The following is a 16,238-nucleotide window of genomic DNA, read 5'->3' on the forward strand; positions in this document are numbered from 1 at the left end:
CATCTTCACCAGCTTCTCGTGTTCTTGCCAGAGGGGCCATTTGCATTTGCATACTCGCGTGTAGCATCTTTGCGGTTATAATCTGCATTATATAAGTGTGGGAGGTCATTAAATACCCAAGGTATGGATGTTTTGAAAAACAATCGCGTATTTAAGTGATGAATTCTGACTTTTTCTTCTTTTTTTCTGAATCCTTTATCCCACCTATGGCTACCATTCCACCCACGCACTTCCTTAGAAATAAGTATTTTTCTTTGAATTTCTTCCGCTGAGTTTTCTTCCATTTAGCTGTTTTCCCTTTTCAAACTTCTTCTGGCTTTTGTTAATCTCAGTTGTTTGTGTTTTGTACAAACATTACATATTGTTCCTGAACTTAACCATAAATGTGCCGCCGTTGTCCAGTAGTTTGGACATGACTGAATGTGAGGAAATCTTGGACTGAAGCCATCTGTAAAACAAGTAGCCTGTTGTTGCCATGACCTTGAATGCACCACGGAGAGAAAAAAGCTAAGAAACACAGTGACTGACTGAACATTTATTGTGCTGAAAATAGCTGCCAAAGCATACCTACTGTAGCCTGTAGTTTGTGGAATAAGCCAGTAGCATTAGTGATAGTGTATTGGTGACATGGATCTGGTCCCATATTGTTCTGAACATGTCTCAGAGGATAGAAAGAGATAACAGTGGCAGCTTACAGTCAGTAAATTGAAGGGGGCTGTGGGTTTACAGATTTATCAGGCTTTATTGAGGCGATGGCACCATTCCTCATGTCTGGGGCCAAGAGGGCCCTTATGGGGTCAGTCAGAAGTAGGATATGATCAGGAAGCTGGGATGGTGACAGAGAGTATCTGAAGGTTTACTGGAAGCATCCCGTTGTGGCTCACACAGTCTCAGGATATCAACAACATGTACTGTATCTGTGTGGAGGATTTCTGGAGAGAAAGGATGAAACAGAGGTTTAGCGCCACGCCAACAGTGGGGTGTCCAGCTAGTCCAGCTAGAGTTCTTAGGGCCGCTCGCCATCTGAGTCCCAGCCATGACCTCTTTTCTGTCTGCACACGGCCACAAAGCCAACCAGGTCACGCGAGAGGATGAGGTGATAGATATGGAAGGATCAACGCAGCACACGGAGGCACAAAGTTCAGAAAATAGGTGGAATGTGGCACGTTTAAGCGCACAGTGATTATTCTACTGCTTGGTCTATTCCTCTATGCTTCTGTAGAAAACTAATATCGTCACAGAAATACAGCAGCAGGCTCAAGTCTAAGATGTGACATAGGTTACGCCTGCTTTAATCCTCGGCTCATTCACGCACACACAGAATGTGGCGTGTGAGGCCGATTGATTGGATCACTTTCACCGAGCATGCAGATTATAATGTTAGGTCATCAGGAGTGTAGAGCTGGGTCACTCTGGTCCGTCTGTTGGAACCGGGAGATAAGCAGACACACAGAAACCTGTAAAAAAGACGTGAGCTGATCACAGTTCCTGGACTGAGGAGCAGCTACATGTGGCAGAACAATCACGTACACTTCCACACACACAAGTCTGAGCTCGCGGTGAGTAAATGAACGTACAGCGAAACACACACGCAGGCGAGATGCAGTTGCAGCCTCTCATCACAGCTGAGGAGCTGCCTATTCATCTGCACATAAGAGGACAAAGCGAGCGAACTGCACTCAGGAAATTGCAGCCACGCAATTTACAATCGTTAAGCAGCAGTGGAGGACACGTCGCATACACACTCCTGCACTTTTATCCCAACTAGCCCTCTCATGCACACACACACATCTACACTCGCACACAAGAACACACAGAGGAACACACTGGTGCTGGTTGTTTCCCTGCCTGGGTCTTTGAACAGTTCAATGAGGACTCTTTTCAGCAAAGTGAATAGCCCCTCTGATTCCCCTCCATGTTTTGTGTGTGTGTGTGTGTGTGTGTGCCGTGCTGGTGTGTGAGTCGGCGCGTGCACGTGTGACTACCAGACGAGTGTGCATGCACCATGTGTTTGTGTGGGTCCTTCATCTTTTGTGTGGGCCCAGCTGAGGGGTGAGAGCTGTTTTGCATGTGGCTCGGCCTCACAAACGAGCTGTTCATCCAAGTTTAACGCCTGAGGGAAGCTTTGAAACAAGCTGAACCTTCACTGCCCTTTAATTTGGACCTGAGACAAGATTACCTCAACCTGAAGGCGTGAGTTCATCTGCTCAAGTGTTTTGCCACCGTGGTTATTATGAGAGGCCACTGATGTAATCATAAAGAGCCTGGTTTTGCTTTAACTTCTCACTTGATTTGCTCCCTTGTACAGACGGCCGCCTGCTCTCAGATTCGTCAGATTGTAGCTTATATGTTTCCAAGTTGGTGTTTTCAATTATGCATACCATTTAGTGTATGCTTTTATCTGGAAAGCCTTACAGGAGCATGAAAGCATACTTTTAGCGTGTACTTCTTTCCGCGGAATCTACCCACTACGGTAGAAAGAACCACTCACAAATAAAAGGGTTTTTTAGTTTGTCTGTCTGTTTGTTTGTTTCTTTGAGGGAAATAAGAGTCGGTTTTCTCCATTACGTACTCAGTCCTCCGTCTATTTTCAGCCTCTTTGTAGAAATAAGTCTCCCTCTAGTGAGAGAGATGTGTAACAGGCCAGTGAAGGACATGAATGCATGTGAATGACATTGGCTTTGACTTCTTGTCACGAAACTGAATCCTGTCCGACACAGTGGGAGTGAATTTATTCATGCATTTATTAAACTGATTCAGTAAAAATCAAGTTATTGGAGCTAATTATTATTTCTCTTTTCTTTTCCCCCTACATTTTGTCTCTGACCTCTTTGTCACCAATGTCTCTCTCTGCCTTCCATCTTTTCCCATTTATTTCTCTATTTTGTTCTATTTTCTTCAACCCTCTCTCCCGTCCCCTCCCCGTGACGTCCAGGTGATAATTTACCAGGGCGGCCAGGTGTTCAGCCTCGCCAACCACCTCGTGGGTCGTGTGGGCTTCGTGGCCACCATGCCAAGCACAAGTGCCTCCATCTTCATCAACAACACCCAGCTGTCCGACACTGGGACCTACCAGTGCCTGGTCAACAACCTCCCGGACAGAGGGGGGCGCAACATCGGTGTCATTGGGCTCACTGTGTTGGGTAACTAACCTCATCACCACCACACAATTAGATAAGAACACTGTTTTACACTGTCCAGCCATAACACTGATTGTGACCCATTGTGTCTGGGACTTGGTCACTGATTCTGTGGATGTGGATAGGACTTCTCATATATCTGCAGCTTCCTGGTCAACAGCATGAGCTCTTTGTCGTGTTCCTCAAACCATTGCTGAGTGTTTTTATCCTGCTACTAGAGGTAGCTGCTAATAAGAAGTCTCATTTCTGTTAGGGGGGTATGTTTGGTGAGGAACAGTGTGTAGGTGTGTTGTACATGTCAGAGTAACATCCACAGCACAACATCCCATTGTAAGGAGACGATCGATGTTATTCACCTTTTTGTGGTTTTAATGTTTGTACATTAGAAAACAGCAGTGTTAAACCTGCACCCTGTGTGACCAAGTGTTACTAAGTCACTCATTAATTGGAAAACCACGTGAGTGTGGCCTGTTTGTATGAAATATATCATGCGTGTCAGTAAAGAATGAAAACAATGGGCTTAACAAGAGCTTTTTGAGGGCATAATTATTTGGCTGCACATTGTAAAGCTCTAACAAAAGATAAACAACAACATTAAATTATTATGATAAGATGGAATCTGTATTTTTCAGTTTGTCAGGATTCCTTTTAATCCATTTCCATATACACAGTGTTTGATTAATGGGATTCTTCAGCTATTTTCGAATATGTAATTTCCTGTGCAATTAGGAAAACATTAGTTTTGCTTTGTAAAGTGGTTAACGCAATGCCACCCACTCTCTCCATCTGCCAGTGCCCCCCTCGGTGCCAGCATGTCGAATCCAGGGCACGCTGGATGTAGGCAGTGATGTCATGCTGATCTGCAGCTCAGAGGAAGGTATTCCCACGCCGTCCTACTCCTGGGAGAAGCTCGACGCTCTGCCCAAGCTGCCGCACAACGCCATGCAAGGTATTACAAACAAGCTGGCCGTCGGAGTTCCCTTTTGCCCCACCTTTGCTGGTAAATCTACACACATAGTGCAGCTCAGCCTCAGCACCAGTTCCACCATCACGCCACCTGTCATGTGCTGGCCCAACACCACGCCCGCCCGACGGTTCCCTTCTGCTGACCCTCTGAGGGGTGATGATGGATGGATGGATGATTTAAACCTGTGCATATGTGAATGAGTCTGTGTGTTTTCGTAAGTGGGTTTCCCGTCTTCCCTCATGCTGAACACCAACTCTGGCAAAGGACGGGAATGGTGTCATCACCTTCTCCTGCCCTGCAGTCACTAAACATTCTGAAAGCAGGTGTATTATTTGGAGTTGCATTTGGTTTTCAGCATCAGAGAGAACTGGTGTGACAGACTCTCCTTTCCTTCCCAGCTGTGCCCGCTGCACAGCCAACTGATCTCCACCAGCTGTACACTACTGGTCAGTAGAAGCCACATCACTTGTAGGCGGCCTCCTGCCATGACTTTAAAGATAAATATTCTTCTCTTACAGCCTTTAGCACTGCAGAGAAATATATGCAAATTTGCAGTAAGTGAATCATAATTGCAAATTAATCTACAAAGGTGGATCATGTTTTGTTGAATGCATGTCAATTATCAGGATTTGTGAAATGCTCATTTGCATGTTTGGCAATCAGCCCTTTGAAATGGGAACATCTAGGAGAGCTTCAAAGAGGCCAAATAGTATTTCACCAAAACTAGTGTGGCACTGGAGCACAAGAACAAAGAAAAATGAACTCAAACTAAGAAATAGTGGATCTGACATCTATCTGCTACTGTTCAGCTGGTTTGCATTTATAATATCTGCATGCAAGCCTTTAATGTGAATCCTCACTGATGTTACACTATAGTTTTCATGTACAGATTTTACAGTTTGCACATCTGCAAATTAAATATATAAATATATATTGTTATCTGTTGATATATATATATATTGAGCAAGTTTGGCCTTACATAAAACAACAACAATAACAAACAAACAAACAAGCAGTGTCCATATCTTGCTCACTTTGAATATTTGAATTTGTTTTGTGCTGTTTGGGTTTGATTATAATTGAAACGCGATCCTGGACGTGTCGGTGTCACTCTGAGCTCTTTGTGTGTTCAGTTAGACACAGACAGCAGCGACGTCCATCATGTTGCTGCCAAGACAACCAGGAACATTAACTCCCTATAAAACCGCCGTATGAGGAAGTGCTGAGGCTTTTTAAAGACCCCAGTAGTGTACAGCTCTGTGGTTCTAATCTCACAATTTAACCCATTCATCATGTGTAAAAAAAAACTACCTGCAGCTTCACAGTTTCACTGCACAGTTTGTATTCGGAGGTATATAGCACCCTCTCCTGGAAGGATACACAAGTCATGCTGTGGACATTAAAATTAAACAGATTTCACAAGCTCAGTTTTACATCCTAAATTTACTCTGATGTGAAGTTCTAGACTACCTCTGATACAGAATATGATTGAACTTGATCATGTGATGGGTCTTATGTTTATGTGTGTCTAATGTGCTCTAACAGCAGGCTTCGTGTTGTCGTCACTTTAATTACTATGTGGCTCTGTGTGTGTGTGTTTGTGTGTGTGTGTGTGTGTGTGTGTGTGTGTGTGTCCCCTCCAGACCAGATGCAGGGCACTGTCACATTGAGAAACATCAGCACCAGCACCTCAGGACTCTACCAGTGTACCTCCAGCAACGCAATTGGCAAAAGCACATGTCTGCTGAACCTACAGGTTGTCGCGCGTAAGTAAAGTCAGACACAGACGGATCAGATCATTGACGTTGTCATGTATGTGCAGCGTGACACACGGCTGTCTGTTTAGGGACGTACATGGAAAAGCTGCCTCTTCACGTCACTCACACTCCTGACAGATGGGAATAAAGTTGGAAGCCTTTTCTTTGAGTGACACTTGTCAGCCACAGACATAAGCAGAAAAACAAACAGTGTGAGGACAGACATCCTGCACGTAGCAGCTCTCCTCACATCTGACACCGACAGAGAGCTGGCCGAGGTCACGCAGGTCAGACAGCTTGACAGGGAGGACTGTAACATTGATTTTTATTTATTTTAATCTGACAGGGTGTGACAGGCCGGCGCTCACTATCACAAATACACTGAGTCTGCCTGTCAGACACAGCGCTGGGTCTCAAGTTGTGCTCTGAACTTTTCTGTACCGGTCCTGTTTCCATATTACTTGAATATCTTTGAGAAGGAAAAGACAAAACACCTTTTGTATGTGCCTAAAGATTTTGTTTTAAGGGTGCACGTTTCATGCATGTCTGACATGGAACAGCCAAACTAAGGCCACGTCTTGGTTTAGAGACACTGCAGCGTCAGACTTCTCTTCTAGCTCAAGTTAGACAGAGAGCAGAGTTCCCCTCAGACATGAGGGTGTTTTTTGGCAAGTGCTTCTCGTGTGCACGCTGTGGCAGCTGGACGTTAAAAAAACTGTCATCTGGCACAGTTTAGCGCATCTGGGGCTCCTCCTTGAAGGCAAAGTGAAAGCCCTCGCTCATCATCCCTCCCTCTGTTACGGAGGCTGCCAGGCTCACCAGGCAGCAGACCTTTACGGATGGCGTCCATGACGGTTGTGTTCTGGTTGGCTGCAGAGCCTTCATTACCGTGATCAGTAACACTCGGGTTTATCTCTTAGTTCATGTCAAATCGGCTGCTTCGTGTGAAAAAGGTCTGCTGGCTGATCTACAGGCTATAAACGATGAACCATGTGCTCAGTCCTGGTGCTTTCCAGCATCCATACTGCCACACATTATACATAATAATGTGTCCCAGTATATAGTACAGGGATGTCAGACTTACAGCCCACGGGCCAAAAGCAGCCCGCTAGGGGGTTCAGTCCGGCCCGCAGAATGAACTTTGACTGTGAAACAATGCATAAAAGACACAAACTGGTTGCACTGAAGGAGTGTGATGGTGACCAGAAGGCAGATTAAGCTGCTGCTGATTCAGGCTGGACAGCAGCAACTCCATCTGCCTCCCCCATCCTCACCTCCCCTCCATCCTCCTCTTCTCCTCGCCCATCCTACCCCCTCCATCTCCTCCACCTTCATCCCTCCTCCATCATCCCTCTCTCCCCCCTCTCTCCCCTCTCTCTCCTCTCTCTCTCTCTCCCCTCTGTCTGTCATCAGCTGGTTTTAGAAGAACAGATCTGAACTGTTCTGAAACGACTGCTTTACTTCTGGATTGTATGTTGTTTAGCAGAATCTAAACGGCTTGAATCGTACATAATGTTGGACACAAAAGTTCAGCTCGCTGTGTTGCTGTTTCCTCAGTTTCCTGTTGAGTGTAGGGAGATCCTGGATGACTTAGACTTTAAACCTGTCCTCTGTCCTGCAGCCCAGCCTCAGAGCGTGGGTCTGATCGCGGGCACCATCGCTACGGGAGTCCTGGCTGTGGTCATCTGCTCCCTGCTGGTGGTGGTCACGCTCTTCTACTGGAAGAACAAGAACAAGTATGACGAGGAGGAGATCCCCAACGAGATCAGGTTTGGTTCTGATTCATGGTTTTCTGTTTTTTTTTTCTGGAATCCTACCGTGTTTCATTACAACCAGACTGTTGAAGTCTCAGGAGAATCAACGACATCATGTGATTGCGTGTGAGGCCTGAACAGTCTGAGCCATGTGAGGAGGTCCAGAGCCTCGTACGGTGTTCTAGGCTTCACCAGGATGTGTTCTGTTGGTTTATTTTAGGTTTAGTTTGGACAGCTTCCTACAGGTTGAAGCTTATTTGACTTTGCACTGACAAATAAGAACGAGTTTCACTATAAAACAGTTTGATTTCTGATTCTCTCCATACTGTAGAATATACATGTTGTTATTTCTAAGAGAACAACGTATTAGATTTATTTCTCGCTGTTAAACACTGTTTGCTTAGATATTTGCAGAGTCGTCTGTCAGACTGTGGCGGGGGACATTCGTGGCCTCTCAGCTGTATTTTAAACTCCAGGCCAGTAAATTAGATTCACAGTTTAGAGCTTCAGCTTCACGTAGTCTTCCTTTTTTTTTCTTTTTTAATCATCACATTCTCATTTGTCTTTTCAAACAGTTTGTGAGTCTGTCGGTTGTTTACATGGACTACAATTTCATCCCTGAATTATTCCAGGAATCATTTAGAAGATAAATCATTTTTATCAGATATCTGAAGCTCTGGCTGGCTGGGATAACATCTGCCTGGTTCTGGGCCGCTGTCCACATTCACAGTTTCCACCTCTCAAGCTCTGCTTTGCCTTAACAGAAAATCACACTGAATATATTTGATCTCAGATGCATCAGGAGCCTAACTCCTCACAGAAACAGATCAGGTTTTGTATGCAGCATATCTACAGTTTTCTGAAACTTAACTCATCAACAAGAGGTGAACACATTGTAAACAGTGAAATAAATATACAGATCCTTTTCTGTTTAACTGATTTAGTCCATGTAGGTTTCCAGAGAGATCTGAGAGTAAATGAATCAATAAATAGTGTTTATGTTCTCAGCAGAAGGTCTGTTAATGTTTAACGCAGACTCCTGCTAAATATTTGACGACGAACTAATCAACTAGCTTGATGCGATCGCGTCTCATCTTTCCGACATCTTCACATCGTCTTCAGTCAGTGAAGCAGCAGAAACGTTTCACAGATCACAGTTTGTAATCAAGAGATCAGTTCTAGTCGCTGATGTGAAACCTTAAGTGCCATTAAATGGAAGTAAAACTGAATCTCAACACTTTGTGGCCTTCTGATGAGCTCCACAGTTCCCTTTTTTGTGTTTGTCAGCTCGTTGTTGAATCTGTGCGTTCAGAATAATGTCAGAACCTTTTCTCTGCAAACTACTAAAGATGTAAATGGAACTGATGAGAGCAGTGAAATATAAAATCAAGTCAGAACATAAAAATCAGTCAAACCAAACAGTGGTTGGAAGATGTTAATGGGGCGCTGGCTCTCGGTGGGTTTATCATTTCTGCTGTAATCAATTTATTGTTAGTAATAAATACTGCTAATGTTAGTGCAGTGAGCTGTAATTAAAGATGTCCATGTTTGTCCTGACTGAGCTCTCTCTGAAACCCGTCATTCAGAGAAGACGACCTTCCTCCTAAGAGGTCATCGTCGGTGAAGGCCTTCCACGCAGACGCCTCCTCCTCCGAGAACGACACTCTGACCTCCACTAACACCTACAACAGCCGCTACTGGCACAACCCCAAGCCCAACTACGACACCAACTCCTACACGCGCTACAACGGAGACACTCGGCAGACCTTCGCTGCTGCCGCTGCGCACGGCGCACACGCGCACGGACAGCCGCCCAGCGCGGCGCACGGCCACGGCGCGGTGGTCACGGCCCCGGGCTCGACCCCGCTGTCCCGCCACGCACCGCCCACCGCAGCCACGACGGCAGCGTTCGCCAACGGCAGCCACACGCTGCCCCCGCCCAAGACTCTGGTGGTCACCACGAACTCTGCCCCGTCCCCCCCCACCATGGTGCGCAGCAACGGCTCCGTGAGCCTCAAACCGGTGGTGACGTCCACGCACGGGCAGCACACGCACTCCTACGCCGTGAGCCAGGCCACGCTGGAGCGCATGGGGGCGGTGCCGGTCATGGTGCCGGCCCAGAGCAGGGCGGGCTCGCTGGTCTGAACGCCGGTCTCACACACTGTTAGCACCGAGGGTTTGGTTGTGATGTTCAAAAACTGACCGAATATGGGCTGAAACAGCCCACTGCCCTTTACAACTGTGTCTTTCTGTATGTCTCCACCTTTTTATCTCAACACTAGCTGGGATTCTACAGTGCAGAGTTCATTTAATGCCAATTCCTGGATGGACGGGACCCTCTGCTCTGTGGGCCACGTGCATCATCATGATGCAGTCCATCATCCCCGACTGGACGGATGGTTCTGGTGGGCGCAGGGGGAACATGGGATCATTTCACAAAGCTGGAGTGAAACATCCTGCAAAACCTGGACTCCCGGATCTTCTTCAGGACTGGATCATTGTGATGATTGTGTTTCTTCTTTTCGTTTTCTGTTTCTTGGACTCAAAGCAACACAAGGCATTGTCATCTCAGTGTGTCCATGCTGCAGACAGACGCCGGCTCGGGTTCCCACAGAGTGCATGTGTCCCCTGATTTAGGATAACAAATTAAGTCTGTTTTGTTTCTAATCATTTCTTCTCACAGTCGTAACCTTTGATTGACAGTAATGATGGAGAAGTCGGGATTAAACGGTGAATGTTCAGGTGTCTGCTGGAGGAACATGGTGGTGGTAGGATGGCCTTCGAAGGTGTTTCTGGATGCAACGCATTATTATACTTTATTTCACAAACATCTTAATTACGTTTTTGCACTTTTCAGAGCAATTCTATATCAAAGCTGCCGTCTTATGAACAAAACTCAGTCTTACTAATGACAGGCTTCACACAGTAAGCAGAAATCTAAACACTGGTGATACTGGAGGAAGGTACAAGTGCTGGAATCGTAGAGAAACATTGCTTTTTCCCAACAGAGAGCTCCTGTCCCTGATCTAAACTTGAACCTGCAGATGGAGTTTGTCCTCGTCTTCGCTGTCCTCATCCGTCTGCTTCGTGTCACATCAGTGCTGCTCTGAGGGTCAGAGGATGTCTTATTTCATAGATGCTTTATAAAGAGACAAGAGAAATATATATTTAAAGGAGATTTTTCTTCCCTGGATAAAGGCTAACACCTGCTGTTTTCTACTGTACATACGGCAGCGGTGGGATGGTTGTGAATCAAAGAAAACACGTCTAATACATATTTTACAACTCATGTGTCTTAATTTTGAAGCCGTTCTTTTTGTTGCTGGGTTCGGTCGACAGCTGGTTCAATGAAGGGATGTTTTTATATATATATTTTCATTTTCTACTGAGTATTGTCATTTCATTACGAGGACTGAGGTCAATACGATGTGGTTTAACATTAACGGCCATTTGTTTTACTATAAATAACACCTTTGCTGTACATGTTAGAGGATATCACCGTGTTTCTGACCTGTGTTTTTGTATTTTAACCAAATCTCAACAGTCTGAACTGTTGCTGTTCCTAAATCTAGCAATCCTCATTTTCTTTTTGTGCCTGAATGCACATTAAGTTCTAATGGTTTCTCCTAGCTTTGATGCAGTATTTGACACATTTGTGTAACATACAGTTTTGGAAAATATATGTTTTGGGGTTGTTGTTTTTTTTTTTTTTGCTTTAACAAATTTCTCTTTGCGTCTATTGGAAAGGTTTAAAATAAATGTTCAAAGTCTTACTGGGACAAAACTTCCCAAAAGGTGTTCCAACTTTAACAAACACAGTCTCATGACTTAATGCTGTAAACTTTATTTTTAATTACTGTTTTATGTAGACGATATCCCCGACTTCATCATTGTTTGAGCTGTATTCAGTTAATACCTTCATTCCATTTACCAGTAAAGAATGTTGTTTAAGTTGATGGAGTTAAAGTATATACACAGATATATTTATATACAGCTGGGTGACAAATTAAAGGAAAGAGCTGAATGAATGCTTCCACACTAGTGCATTGAATAGTAGAGTTAAAGCTGCTCTGTGGCAGGTATGAACATGCTGAGCAGGCTCAGTGGATTCTGACTGAGATGGAACAAGAAAAGAGCTTTTATTGTTGAGGTGCAGCTGGCAGGAGCTTCAGCCACAAACATTAATCAGCTGGTTTCAACAGGAACAGTGGAAAACGTGACATTTGCATGTTTCTATGGGAGGGACATCCGCAGATAGAACTGGACGTCGTGGTCGACCGTGCACATTACGTGATGATGCTCAGTGTGGTGTGTGAGGAAAAACCAGACATGGAGCTCCTCCTTAACTCTTCCAGCCATCAGTAGAACGACGATGGCTCAGTTTGAGCTGTGAGGAAACCAGCAGCACTGCTTCACAGAGCTGGAGACAGATGGTGGTGTCGTCTAAGAGAAGAGCCTGGATGTTTGCCCTGCAGTCACAGGATCCAGCGGGTCTCTTGTGCAGCTGGGGGGGCGCTTTGGATCCACCTGTAGCTTTAGAGGAAAGGTTCACTGCAAATCAATGCAAAGCTCTTAGGAGTGATTGCCTTTAAGCTACGGTGAAACAATGTTCTCTGCCAGGATGAGGATTCTCCTGGCAGAGAACATCGTCATGAAAACACCAGATGATGCTGGAGAATCAGCGTTGAGGCAGATGGAAGCTGCTCTGGTGGCCAAACACTGCACTAAGAGGTTTGTGTTGGTCTTTCCTTTCATCTGTCACCAGCTCGTGTGTGTGTGGGTTGCCATTGGTTTTATATTTTAAACGATATTAAACAGAATTCTATATAATTCCACCAAATATTTAGATCATGACAGCAGTAAATAATAACCCAGACAATATACGTCTGCTTCACTGGTGTCCTGATGATAATTCACTCATTTTAAATCCCAATCATAGACCGAATGGTTACGAGTCAGCGCAGGTTTTCTGTCGGTTTGTTGTCAGTGATGTGGGCCTGTAGTGGATCCAGCAGCAGTCCTGAATATCTCCCAGCTTTTGCTTTGAGGTCATCATGAAAATGGCACGTAGTTTCAAATCTTCATTGACTTATTTATTCTGTATTTAGCCACAGTAGCTACTGACTGCACTGTATGGGTCCAGATGAAGCATTTGTTCTTGTGTTGGTCTGGCCCAGGTCTGATTGCAGCTACGCTCCTCATCAGTGTCGGTATCCATTTCTTTTTCCTCTCAGTGCTGTCTGTCTGCTACGGCACGTTCTCGGATTGATTTATAAACACAGAGAGGCTGGAAGAGGTCAGATGTCACCAGATCAATTATCGGTTCCCTCCTTTTTGTCTGACAGTGTTTTCAGAATAAAGTCTTCTGTCTATGTGGATTCCACTCACCATCTCCTCCCAGTGTCCCTGCCTTGAATGGGGGCTGACAGCATTAGAAAGGAGCTCATCTTCTGAGGCCCTCGGCTTTATTTGTACCAGAGAGAGTCAGAAAAGCTACACTGAGATTATTTTACTCTTTCTCTGGCCTCTGTTTGCAGGAGAAACGGAGGAAAGAGAGCACAATCAGTAGAGATCTACTGAGGTTTTAACCCAAATTAACTAAACATCTCATCTTCTACCCCAGCCATAGGCTGGCACGTGGTACACAAGGTGGTGTGTGGGTTGTGTATATAGACAAATGTGATATATTGCTGCTGATAGCAAAACCAATGTGTACATATGTAAAGAGGAAAATTAAAAACAAAAAACATACATCTTGTTCTTACCGTTGGGTTTGAAATGAAATAGGAAAAATAACACTGGACTTGTAGTGAATAAATATTGTTAATACATTCTAACTGGGATCCTGTTCATTTGTTTGTGTGTGTGCGTGTGTGTGTGTGTGTGTGTGTGTGTGTTTGTCCGTGTCCTGATGATGAACTCTTCATATATTTAATGTGCATAAATTAGCTAGACAATGAAAGCATTCAGTTAATGAAATCATTTCTCTGTGTTCCAGCGATGCTTCTACACATTCTACATGTACTACACCATGTCTCGTGTGCAGCAGGTATTGTGTTCCAGTGGGCTCTCCTCTGTTATATCGTAAATGCATTTCAGGCTTTGCTTGGCAAGCTTTCTATGAAACTCATTCATGGAGCCTTTGGTGCTGCTGCAGGCTGTTAAGACGCCATAAAGAAGGAGCTGAACAGAATAACAATAAGAACGATATGCAAGTGTGCTAGTTTCTTCACACACTTGTGGTTTCTATTCCCAAGACAGACTGTGTGATACTGAAATGTCTTCTAAGAAAAGCTTCCTACCAGATAACATTACCGGATACTGTAGGGTGTTCACCAGCTGTGTTTCTGATGTTTAATACGTCTGCTTCATGCAGCGCTGATTAGGTGGAGGAGACAGGACTGAGTGCATGTTAGTGTGCATTAATGTGGATTGTTTCTGTTCATTGACTCAGGATACTGCACACTGATTCACATGGAAGTCATGCGGTTGGCTGTTATCTTTGTGTGTTCATGTGTGCATGGATTGTGTTTCTTTATCCATTCGGATGATTCGTACCTGCTCATGATTGGTTTAATCACTTCAGCACTTTGTAATTTGAAGCATCCAGACTGGGATTTGGAGGAGCTGAAGGGCCTTGATGGACCACCAGGGGGCAGCGTTTACCCACTCATGCAGCCTTAAAACTCAGCCTTGCATCCCTTCGCAAGAGTTCAAGACAGTAAATTCTTAACCATTCATTATAAAAGGCAAAGGTGTCCATCAGTAATGGATTGAGCTTTAATGGACTTATATAAATTCAGCCGAATCGAGGAGGTTTCTTGCAGCTGGCAGGACTCTTGTCTTAATGCAGTCTTAATCAGCGCATTTGAATTCCATTAATCTTCAAGGTTTCGTTTTCTAATCAGAAATTCCATCAGAGTTCCTTTATTCTTCTTCTAACCAATTTTAAGAATCAACAGCAGAGACCTCTGGAAGACAGCGGCTGAAACAGAGGACCGATGGCCCCGACAACTGTGCTCATTTTCTGTACAAGAGCCCATCAGCAGCAGGGTGTGTCTGAGGATCTGACAGCGTTGTGTTCATATCGTGTGTGAGCTCACACTTCTAACTGGAGCGCTGGGGTTAATTATATTCTCTCTGAAATCTGAATTATGATGAATCAAAGGAATCTCCCTTCCAATATTCCCTTTTTTCTTCTTCTCCCTGCACCACAGCTGTGTGTCATTCATTATTTATTCACTCATTCGTTCCCCTTCTTTATACATATTTTGTGCTCGGCATCACGTGAGAGGCGCTGTGCTACTAAGGTGTGCTACTGAGGTGTCTCCTTGCTGTCTGACAGACAACATACTTCCTCTATGGTAAATAGTACCATAAATAATAGTGAATAATAATGATAGGATGGCGCTCATGAAATATCAACTTATTAAGTCCTATAGAATCAGCTCTGGATCATGCAGTTCTCACCTGAAGTCATAGGTGGGCCAGGAGCACTGGAAGATGCATGTCCAGTGATCTGTGGCTAATCAAGTCCATTTGATTTTGCCTTTTTGACCCCTTAGCTGATAACACCGTCCTTGCTTCATGGTAAATACGAGTCCAAAGGTTCAGCTTTTGCAGCCAAACCCCTGATGGCCAGCCCATAGCAAGCCCATATCATAAAACACACAACTGCTGCCAAGGCTGACCGCAGCACGCGCATTTAAACTTTATTGAACTCTCAGAATGCTAGCACGCTTAATAGTGGCCATGAACTAACCTTGAACCAGGAACAAACATCTTTTAGAGCATGAAAAGCTTCAGGAGGAGACTGCACGCGTCCAGCTCACTCTGGCTCCGTCTCCGATTCGCGCTCATTAGTTTAGATAATTTAATTTTTTAAATTGCACCCACTGAGCAAGGATAAACTTTTGCACATGTTGGCAGTCGAGTCTGTGTAAGAGATGCAGATGGTACCTTCAAAGCACCGTGGGAAACATTACAATTACTACTAGTGCATATATTAATAAAATGTCCAACGTGGCACATGGAGGGTCCAGGTTTTTGTAAAAGCCCCAGGTTGCCCAGATTTGCACACCATTCATGTCTGATACTGGACATTCATGATACTAAACAACAATATCCTGCCAATTTGATAAACTTACCCATCCATCTCATTATTCATTCAAAAACAAACTTTTCAAGAAGCGCCACAGATGAGACTGAAAGACTTCTGTGGTAGGAGCAAGATAGTGAAGAAAGTAATAGCAGCATGTGCCTATTTATCTGTGTGATGGTCCATTTGTTCATTAATCTGTGATTCACCCACTGCAGCTAAAGTGAATACACTGACCATGGGGAACTAGGGAAAGAGAGAAAAGGCAGAAACTCATTTCCCAGAAGGGCTGACAGGTGGCCAACTATGTAGCTGAACACAGCCAATCAAGCCTCTCTGGTTCCCAAGCTGAATGCACAATGCTCTTTCTGAGAAATCACTTTGGACATCCATTACATGGGCCTATCCAAAACGTTGTCTCCTCCCGTGTTGTCTATAAAGCAGCCATCCCATAATAGCCATGAGCTGTGGAGCTGGCCGACTGCCTCTATCCTCCTTTCTTTCTGCCTGTGTCAGGCCTCT

The 16,238-nt window shown here is 44.6% G+C and overlaps 1 protein-coding gene across 1 annotated transcript in view; it reads left to right on the forward strand.

The window, feature by feature from the left end:
• The window catches only part of igsf11 (immunoglobulin superfamily member 11), a 102,852-nt gene extending 89,397 nt beyond the window's left edge, over positions 1-13,455 (forward strand). The window contains exons 4-8 of the mRNA XM_008299922.1: positions 2,936-3,143; positions 3,934-4,089; positions 5,751-5,873; positions 7,486-7,633; positions 9,205-13,455. Coding sequence (XP_008298144.1) covers positions 2,936-3,143; positions 3,934-4,089; positions 5,751-5,873; positions 7,486-7,633; positions 9,205-9,763 — 1,194 coding nt within the window. The 3' untranslated portion in view covers positions 9,764-13,455. The remainder of the gene's footprint in view (positions 1-2,935; positions 3,144-3,933; positions 4,090-5,750; positions 5,874-7,485; positions 7,634-9,204) is intronic.
• The last annotated feature ends 2,783 nt before the right edge of the window (positions 13,456-16,238 follow it).

The sequence above is a fragment of the Stegastes partitus genome, unplaced genomic scaffold (genome assembly GCF_000690725.1).
Source record: "Stegastes partitus isolate 25-593 unplaced genomic scaffold, Stegastes_partitus-1.0.2 Scaffold32, whole genome shotgun sequence".
Taxonomy (NCBI): domain Eukaryota; kingdom Metazoa; phylum Chordata; class Actinopteri; family Pomacentridae; genus Stegastes; species Stegastes partitus.